Source organism: Etheostoma spectabile, chromosome 6 (genome assembly GCF_008692095.1).
Source record: "Etheostoma spectabile isolate EspeVRDwgs_2016 chromosome 6, UIUC_Espe_1.0, whole genome shotgun sequence".
Classification (NCBI taxonomy): domain Eukaryota; kingdom Metazoa; phylum Chordata; class Actinopteri; order Perciformes; family Percidae; genus Etheostoma; species Etheostoma spectabile.
The window spans coordinates 20,466,157-20,476,077 of NC_045738.1; the positions used below are offsets into that span (position 1 = coordinate 20,466,157).

The 9,921-nt window shown below is 39.3% G+C and overlaps 1 protein-coding gene across 1 annotated transcript in view; it reads left to right on the top strand.

Annotated features, from left to right (window-relative positions):
- mettl6 (methyltransferase 6, methylcytidine) overlaps nt 1-6,632 on the top strand; it is a gene marked incomplete in the record, with an annotated part of 8,827 nt that extends 2,195 nt beyond the window's left edge. Inside the window, 5 exon segments of the mRNA XM_032517509.1 lie at nt 826-1,060; nt 1,829-1,963; nt 4,333-4,503; nt 5,172-5,313; nt 5,782-6,632. Coding sequence (XP_032373400.1) covers nt 826-1,060; nt 1,829-1,963; nt 4,333-4,503; nt 5,172-5,313; nt 5,782-5,936 — 838 coding nt within the window.
- Between the last annotated feature and the right edge of the window lie 3,289 nt (nt 6,633-9,921).

Genomic DNA, 9,921 nt, shown 5'->3' on the forward strand with positions numbered 1-9,921 from the left:
GGGGGGGGAGCTCTACTATTGAGCAACATTGAAATTTGGAATGTCAAGATTAGATTAGGTTAGATTGGAGAATACTTTATTCATCCCACAGCGGGGAAATTCCCTTCTTACAGCAGCATTTTCTATGAAAATTCAAACCAAACAAACAAGTAAACACACAAAAAAACAGGCAAACAATAGACAATGAGCAGAGGGTGGACTGAATGTAAAGTGGCGTCAAATAAAGGTATTAATCCCTTAATTTAATGCATTCTGGTGCATTTTAACAGTCAGGAAATAATCCCTGTCAAGCAGTTGTATTTTTACACTTGTGTACTTATATTTGCTTAATGTGTTAGTTTGATGAGTGTTGTATTGCTTTTGTTATATAATTTATGTTTAGATACTGTTCCACATTCATGTGAACTTAATAAACCACAAGATTTGTTTCTATTACATACCTGATATGATGTAACCCCCCCATAAATTACGCCTATGCTATAACGTGATGCTGTGCATTGTATGTTTTCCAGTGGGTAACAAGCTGAACCCCCGGAAAGAAAAGGAACCAACTGAAAATGCTACACGGAAGAATTTAAGGAACGCACAAGATGGACGTCAAATGTGGAAAAATACAACATCGCGGAAGATATTTTTTAAAACAAAGTTCATTTTAGTTTTAAATAAGTTGTTAACGTTGTTGCATCGTTTGTTATCCTATTCATCAGCGATAAGTAACGTTACAGATACGAGGAGGCGGCTAATCCCGACTAATCCTCACAGCATCATGTCAAAAAATGAGAGTTTCCCTGGTGATATCAGAACACCACCTCCTGGAGAAGATGTGGCGTTGAAGGGCGACATATGTGCGCGTGTCCCCGGGCAGACGAATCCCTCCGCCGCGGAGGAGCCGGCCAGACCCGGCGGGGAGAGGGCTCTGGTGTCCGACTTCAAACGGAGGAAGTTGGAGAAAGAGGCGCAGAAAAACTGGGACTTGTTTTACAAAAGAAACACCACGAACTTCTTCAAGGACCGACACTGGACCACCAGAGAGTTTGAAGAGCTCAAGGCGTGCAGAGAGGTGAGGAAGAAGGCAGGGCGCCGAACCTGCTCCATCTAAATGATCTAGTCCCATTTAATGAATTTAAGGCCATGTTAAAAAATTACAAAATGCCACTGCCACATGGGACCTGTTCCTTTCCTCTACGTGTGATTTTTGACTCTGCTGTATTTCTGTTTATATCGTAACTGGTGTGCCCTCGAAAAAGAGATTTTAATGTCAAGGGACTTCCTGGTTAAATAAAGGTTAAATAAATTACATTTAAAAAAATTCCCTACGTGTGGATGTGAAAGCCAGGAACACTACCACCACCCAAGAAACCAACATTTATCCAATTTTGTCCCATTAAACCCCACTTTAGAAATTATTTTACTATCATAATTATATAAGTAATGCGTTGTATTAAGTGTCATTACTTTGGGTTTGGGTTAAAATAGTCCCCACATGTTTTTTTCTTGTTTCTGGAGAACATCTCGCCAAACTTTATTAAAAGAAAATTCAATTTGCAACTTTGATTAGCCGCGAAATTACCAACTTGATAGAACATAAAATGAGACATATTAACATCGTCATGGTTTCCAGATAGTTTCGGCATTAAAATAATCCCTCAATCAGCAATGTAGTTTATTATTATTATTTCCAATTTATGTATAACTCTGAATTTTGTGGAAGAAAGCAGTGGGAATAAGGACGGACATTTCCCCTATAAGAAACGCCGTTTAGTATTTACTCCTCCATTTGGAGCTGTGCATGTTTAGACATTAATGAGTGATAAAGTGATGTTTGTAGTTTGAGTCCCAGAGGCTGGTGCTGCTGGAGGCCGGCTGCGGTGTGGGGAACTGCATCTTCCCTCTGCTGGAGGAGGACCTCAACATGTTTGTTTACGCCTGTGACTTCTCACCACGAGCTGTCGAATTTGTCAAAGTAAGAAATCTATCTATCCATAAGCAGAAACGGCAAAAGTACTCACTTCCCATACTCAAGTAGAAGTACAGATACTTGTGTGAAAAAATACTCTGGTAAAAGTAGAAGTACTGATTTAACTTCTTTACTCAAGTAAAAGTAACAAAGTACAGGCTTGGAAATGTACTAAAGTATAGAAGTAAAAGTAGCCTTGTGATGACAAAGCTCCGTGGACCAGACAGATGTTACTAGAGCAGGGTTTTCAAAGTATGAAAGGGTGAGCCCCCCTCCAAGGAGCACAATGCCTGCTGTGCCCCCCCTCCCAATAATCAACCCACACACAAACAAATGCCACTCCAAAACACCTTCTAATTGCTTTTATTTTAGAATCATCTCATCTTTTAAAATGACATTTTATCTGAATGAAATTCAACACATGAACTTTTAAAACATTTCCTCCCATTTTATTTATTTTATCAGGGCCTTTGTATGGCAAATACGCACTTTTTTCATTTTCTAATAAGACAACCCAAAACTCATTTTTCAACCGTTTTCTCAAACAAACGTTACATACCACAGTGTTTTCATATCTTAACAAAACATTTTGATCAGATATTTTGAACATATCTGTAAATGTTGCACATTTCCTTGAAATTAAAAAAATAAATCAAAAACCAAACAGTTGCAAAATCGTGGAGCTCTTAGTTTTATGGGAACAATGTCCTTGTGTTTTGATGCGCAAATCTGGTAATGCGGGGTTGCACTGATGAGAGGTATAACCGCAGATCTCTTCAACCAGCAGCCTTCACCGGTATTTGCTTTTTATCTTTGCGAGTGCTTCTTCTCCGGTTTATTTTTTCCCTCGCACCGCGCCTCCCCTAAAGTGCTCTACGCCCCCCGGGGAGGCGCGCCCACACTTTGAAAACCCCTGTACTAGAGAGACGCTGAGAAACACAGTGGACATGGAGAAAAGGCTTTTTATGTTTATTCTTTAAATGCCGTTGCCTACATTTTAAATGGCTGTCTGCCAATAGGCCTAAATGTATATTATTTTATTATTGGACAGAGACTGGGACCAGGTTAATAAGATTCTGACCGAGTGGCAAGATATGAATTCATTTGTGATTCTGTGAGAAGTCTGTATATTACCATCCAATTAGATTAAATTGGTATCGATGATACAAAAAAAACCGGGAACTCCAGTGAAGTTATTTGAAAATTGTTAGTGAGGACTAGATTAGGACTGGATTCAAAGCTGATTCTGGTTTCCAACTTGGCACCAGGTGTGTCTGTTAAAAGACAGACGGAGACAACTTCTCTCTGTTGATGCTTCATTAAATCAAGCATCTCTGTGTGGGGTGTGTGTGTGTGGTGTTGTGTGTGTTGTGTGTGTGTGTGTGGTGTGTGTGTGTGTGTGTGGGGGGTAAATAAATACCATTGTAAAGGCTACAAATCACAATGCATAGGAATCATACATGTTAGTAAATAATAACAATAAACCCACTATTATTATATAATCTTAATGCAGTGTAACTACTGTAGCATGTAAATAATGCACCTGAAGTACAAACTGGAGCCAAGGCGTTCAACAATCTCCATTATGAATCAACAGCCAGGTGTAACCTAGGTAACAGGTGAAGAACACAAACAACTAAATCACTAGCTAACTTGAACTTTGCCAGAGCTATAGACCAATAGAATGAACTGACAACATGTTAAAAGTTATATGACTTACAGTTCTCAAGAACTCACACACACAATCTCAGCTGAGTATCCTTCGGACAGCTAGTCTCTTTTACTTTTCTCTCACTTTTCTCTCTGTGTGAGGCGCGTTATTCTCCGACATGCGCTCACAACACACCTGATAGACGAGCTTTGGTACAAAACTCAAGTAACGAGCCACTTTTATAAATGTAAGGCGTAGAAAGTACCGATATTAGTGTTGAAATGTAAGGAGTGAAAGTAAAAATCGCCCAAAAAATAAATAGTAAAGTAAAAATATCTGAAAAATCTACTTGAGTACAGTACAAAGTATTTGTCCTTCATTACCGATACCGGAGAAGCGGATGAGGATGGATGGATGGATGGATGGATGGATGAATAGAGCTGACCAGTGTACTCAATGGTTTTAGTCTCAGATGATTAGATTAGGGATGTAACAGTATGAAAATTTAACCTCACAGTTATAGTGAACAAAATTATCACGGTTTTTGGTATTATCGCAGCGATATTAACAGTGTGTTCATTGCCTTTTAGCAGCAACTTCATCCCTGCACGTTCTGCAGACAGGATAACTATTAGAGGTGTGTGCGTGCGTGTGTGCGTGCATGCGTGTGTGTGTGTGTGTAATACACACAAATAAAACACCTTTATCTGCTTTTTGCTGACAGCAAAATCCTTTGTACTGCCCCGAGCGCTGCTGTGCCTTCCAGTGTGACTTAACTAAAGACGACATGAGGGAAAATGTCCCCGAGGGCAGCGTGGACGTCGTCACCCTCATCTTCGTCCTGTCGGCCATCCACCCTGACAAGATGAAGCCGGCTCTGCAGAACATCAGCAGGGTGAGAGCAGAGTCAGCCAGGAGGAGAGACTCAGTGCAGGGCTCCTTTTTGGGGGAACAAAAACAAGTTTAATTTCATAATTTCTTCAAAGTCAAAGTCAGCTTTATTGTCAATTTCTTCACATGTCAAAACATACAAAGAAATCGAAATTGCGTTTCCCTTATCCCACGGTGACAACAAGACAATTTTAACCAATTAGGTCCACAGACAAACATAACATTCAAGTAAACATATAAAAAGTAAAAATAAGAAGAATATATACAATGAGGAAAATAAGAGCAGCAAAATTTGAGTTAAAAATGTGCAATCATGCATACGTTGACAGTCAATGTAATGTGCAAAGTCAGGGCGGTAGCATAGTGGTGCCGGTTATGTAAGAGCAGCAGAAATGTGTTCCCAAGTGTTTTCAGGACAACAAAAAGTGTGCAAGTGGAGTAGTGCAAGGCAAGGCAGCCATTTTGGGTCCAAAGTCCAGGATGTCCAAAGTCCAGGATCTTACTAATGTTGTTAGTTTTTTTTAATCTCTCCTTAAAATACACCATGCCTTTCATACGCACAGTAATGTGGCTGCTAGCTGTGCTGCATCTGTCAGGTGGCAACTTCCCATCCGGCTTTTGGATTAAAAGCTGATTTCAAGTGGTGTAAAGTAACACACATGTGGCTTTAAGGTGCTGAAGCCGGGCGGCATCGTCCTGTTCAGGGACTACGGCCTGCACGACCACGCCATGCTCCGGTTCAAAGCCAGCAGCAAGCTGGGGGACAACTTCTACGTCCGCCAAGACGGAACCAGGGCCTACTTCTTCTCTAAAGGTCTGTTAATTACTTCAGTAAAGTCATTTTCATGTTTGTGTCTCTGTGATTGATAGATAGATAGATATGTATTTTCTACTTTACTGTGCCAAACAAAAGTGGTAAGTTTCCAACCAGCAGTAAGCTGATTTTCATAGATTATAGATATGTTTTTTGTGTCAGTTGGGATATTGTATGATAATAGAATAAAGACAGCTAGTTCTTGGTTTTTATTATTCAACAATTGTTGAGTAATATAACCAAACAGGCGGTATTATGGGAAATACACATCTGTTTGTACAGAAACTACAACATGGGAAGGCCACAGTGATCTTTCCAAACAACAGTCAGTTGTCAAATGGTTCTTTGGTTTACAGGCTCTACTCATATTTCTTGACATCTCATGACACAGCAGAAAACACTGTAACCTTCCGTTTGGGTCGTTCCCCTCTTTCTGATGTCTCAGTCTTTTTTCTGTCTGCTTTTCAGAGTTCCTGGCTGAGCTGTTTGCGGACACGGGCCTCCAATCTGTTTCTAACGACTACGTCCTGAGAGAGACGGTCAACAAAAAGGAAGGGCTTTGTGTTCCCAGAGTGTTCCTGCAGAGCAAGTTCACCAAGCCCGGCCAATCGCAGCGCTCCTGATGCCACTTGGCCTGTATCTATTACCTCATGAATCATGCGAGACCCTGAAATGTCCAGTTGAAATTGGATGGCAAAAGGAAAAATAATATTCCTCGGGGGAATCGGTAGCCCTAACGTCGCCTGGTTTCCTACACGCTGTTGTTTTGGAATCCTTAAGACCACGAGGGAGATGCAAGGGGTTCAGAGACATTAATAATGCCTGATCCCACTTGATCAGCTGATGCACTTTTGCTCCTTCGCCAACAGATAAAGACTGCTGCACTGGGACTCTTACAGGTGGAAATATGTCAAACTATGTGGAAGATTGAAACACAAAATGCTACAAGGAGCAGGACTGATCATCAAGGACCAAAGCTGGATCAGTAGGGGATCCCAGTGGATGGTATTTGCTGTTTCACATCAATTTAATTTACAATTCATGGCCCTTAACTAACTTTGATCAGCCTTTAGCATGACCAGGAGAAGTTCTCTGTAAGCCCAACAGGTATTTTGATTGCTTCCAATATCCTTTTCCCCACCCCTTATCCCCCCCCCTGTGGTTAAGTTAATGGAATAACTTTGAATGAGGTGAGTACTTTTAATTTTGTGTTATTTCATTTTAAAACTTGCAAAGAAAAGTGTTCACCTGCATTTGTGTCATGTCACACTTTGTCTAAATATGCTCATAGTGTAACATCCTGACTGTAGGCCATTAAACACAAATGTCAGCTGTAAACCACAGAGGCACATAATAGTCACACATATACATCAATATTGTGATTTTTCTTTTTGTAAATAAATGTATTAAAACTTTAGGTGGTGTCTTGAAATCATCCAATTGTCAGATTAGGGCCACATGTGAAAAATGTATTAGAGTTCTGATTTCTGTTTTCAGAGTTTTTATTTTTTATACTTGTCACAGTTCTCTGCCAATCAAATGTGTTTGTCCTTTTAAATGTTTAAAAAAAAGAGTCAGAATTCTTACTTTATTTTCAGAATTCAGACTTTAAACTCAGAACTCAATATATTTTTTCACATGTGGCCTTAATCTTCTTCCATAGCTCCTCCTCTTCTTTAAAATAAATTGAAAGATATGTACTTTTTAAATTGATAAACATTTTGGCATTTGAATTCATGTGGTGGGTAACTATAGAAACCAACCTGGAGGGGCGGCCTCTATCTCACCCGGTAGCGCGTGCCGAGTCCTTTGCGGTGGTCCGGGTTCGAGTCCAACCTGTGGTCCTTGGCTGCGTGTCATCCCCCCCCCCTACTTTCCTGTCTATCCACTATTTCTATCTAATATGGAAAAGCCCCAAAAAATAATCTCAGAAAAAGAAACCGACATGGAGCCAGAAACAGTAGAAGTTATTGAATTTATATACCGTAGTGTGCAGTCTTTTACTGAAAATATATATATATATAAAATCCCTTCCACAAAAAGACATTAAAAATCAACAGCAATATCACATTTTCTAGTAGACGGAGACCTGATTTTTGTCATTAGCTAACTATTCAGCTCATTATATTTCATAGTAAAATCTTTGTTCATATGAGACCAATATATTCAGTATTCAATGACAATAAAACAATCCCTAAATGTCTCATCTTTTCTGGTTGACATTACACGTGTCGTCCAGAGGAGTGCGCTGTTGGTTTCGATGTGCAGACACTCTTAGGCAAGCAAGGCAGAGCAGAGAATCATCCGTGTTATGATGAATGTTATCCGTCTGACATCATCTGCGACTCATGTTTGTTATTGATCAACTTTGTGTCCAGCCCGGGGGCTCAAAGCAGAGCCCTGCTACAGTATCAGAGACTTAACACCATGAATGCATTTCATTTTATTGCTGATTTTGTATTTGGATAATGTACAGTTGTGCTCATACGTTTACATACCCATGCTTAAGTTGACTAAAAAGAGAAATAAAAAAAAATCATGGTTTGGAAATTTATCTTAATGCCTTAATTAAAAAAATGGGATGCTTTCCATAAAGTCATCTCTCAATGCAAATCAAACCGGATATTAGTCTAACTGAAGTAGAACCACGCCTGTCTCTAGGTATGGAGAAGGGTATGTGATGGTATTGGGGGGGGGGGCTATTTTAATTCCAAAGGCCATGGGAACTTCATCAGGATGGATAGTATCCTGATCCATGAAATAACTGGCCTTTAATAATAAAACTCTGCCTGCCTCTAGGGGAATATAACATAGGGGTGTGTATACTTACCCCCTGTATTTTAAGGAATAACATTTATTTATTTACAATACAGTATTCATTCACAAAGACAATTGGTGTCCTTAAAGGTTGGATTTACCCCATTTTTTAAAAAAAGGCATTAAGATAAATTTCCAAAACATGATTATTTTATTTCTCTTTTTAGTCAACTTAAGCATGGGTATGTAAACTTATGAGCACAACTGTATTTGGTAAGTCAATCTGCATTCATATCATCGTATCAGTGGTAATCGTGTTGCATTTCCTCTTTTGATCCTGGAGTAATGATGAACTCAAGGCAAAAAAGTAAAATAAATATCAGATTTAATAATGTCCATGTTGTTAACCAACCAGTTGGTTTTCCTGGCTTTGTGAATGTAACGTTAGATTTAATCTTTTGGAAGAGACATCCCGTGGTTATAAGACTTTCAAATTGCTAGTGAATGGAAGTAAAACATTCAAATGTTGCCTCAATCATCCATCAGCAGGATCCCATGTGATGCATATTATTTGACAGGAATATAAGGTTTGCATTTTGACTTTTGAAGCACACACACCCAACAAGCAGCACGTCCTTTGTGCAGAAAGCTTTCAGGGTTTCAGTGAGCTTCACACCACAGCGGCCTAAAACAGTGGTTCCCAAACTTTTTCAGCTCGAGACCCAAAAGAGACATTTGGTGTCCCAAATTTACAAAAATACACCATGAATCATTGTAACATCTACATTTTTAAGCTGTGGACAAAAGACGGAACCAACCATGAATTTAAATTGATATCAAGTATATTTATTCCATTATAAAAGTAAACAAAAACAAAAAAGGTCTCCTTCCTGTGTCTCACCCCTTTCTCAACTCCCATCATCCCTCAGTATCGACACCAACATTTCTTTAAATAATGTTGACTTGAATTTAATAAGATGTATGTGGCTGGTTAAAGATATCAGCCAGCTGATCTAGTCTAGGTTCGGTTTTTGAAAGTGCCATTCTGAGGTCGTGCTGAGCATTTAGTCTGTTCTCTGCCAATTGGCGACCCAATAAAAACAGGTCTGCGAGCCATTTTTGGTCCCGACCCTAAGTTTGGGAAACATTGGCCTAATACAAAGAGCAGCATCCTCTGCTGATTGGAAAGGGAGATGGAACAGCAGTTTGTGAGGTTACCTTCAGCTAAACCCCAGGTAGCCTACTGTTAGTGGTTAAACTAGTACTTTCATACATGGATCACATTAGAATTGTTTCTCTGAAGAAGGAATTATTTACCTTTTGTTTAATATAGAATAACATGTCATCTTCATAGCACTGGTGACATGGTGCTGTGTAATGCTCTGTGACTATGGGATCAAATGAGGGCCATAAACAATGTGAGCTTGTAAATGTTTTGTAGCTGTAGAATAAATGTATTTCTTTTCAGCTACAGAACGTTTTTACACATGCACAAAATTATTCTACAGGTTGTTTTTTTTTACAGATGTATACGGCTTCCTGTTTACCGCTGAAGCGTATGAACAAAGGTAAGATGCACCGTGAGTAGACAGTTCCTCTCAGCACGTCTAGAAACCTTTCTGATGTTTGACCAAGTGCATTTAGAAGAGGTTATAAAGGATTACCCTGTTTAACATTACATAATAACATAACATATACATTTAAAGCAAACAGTCTTGATTGACATTTCTATGTCAAAAATGGTAAAAGTTTGTGTTTTGCAATAGAAATAAAACTAAAAAATCTTATAAAATCTAATGCAACAGCCCTAAACTGAATTTGTGCTGTGTTTTTTTTTTTGGGGGGGGGGGG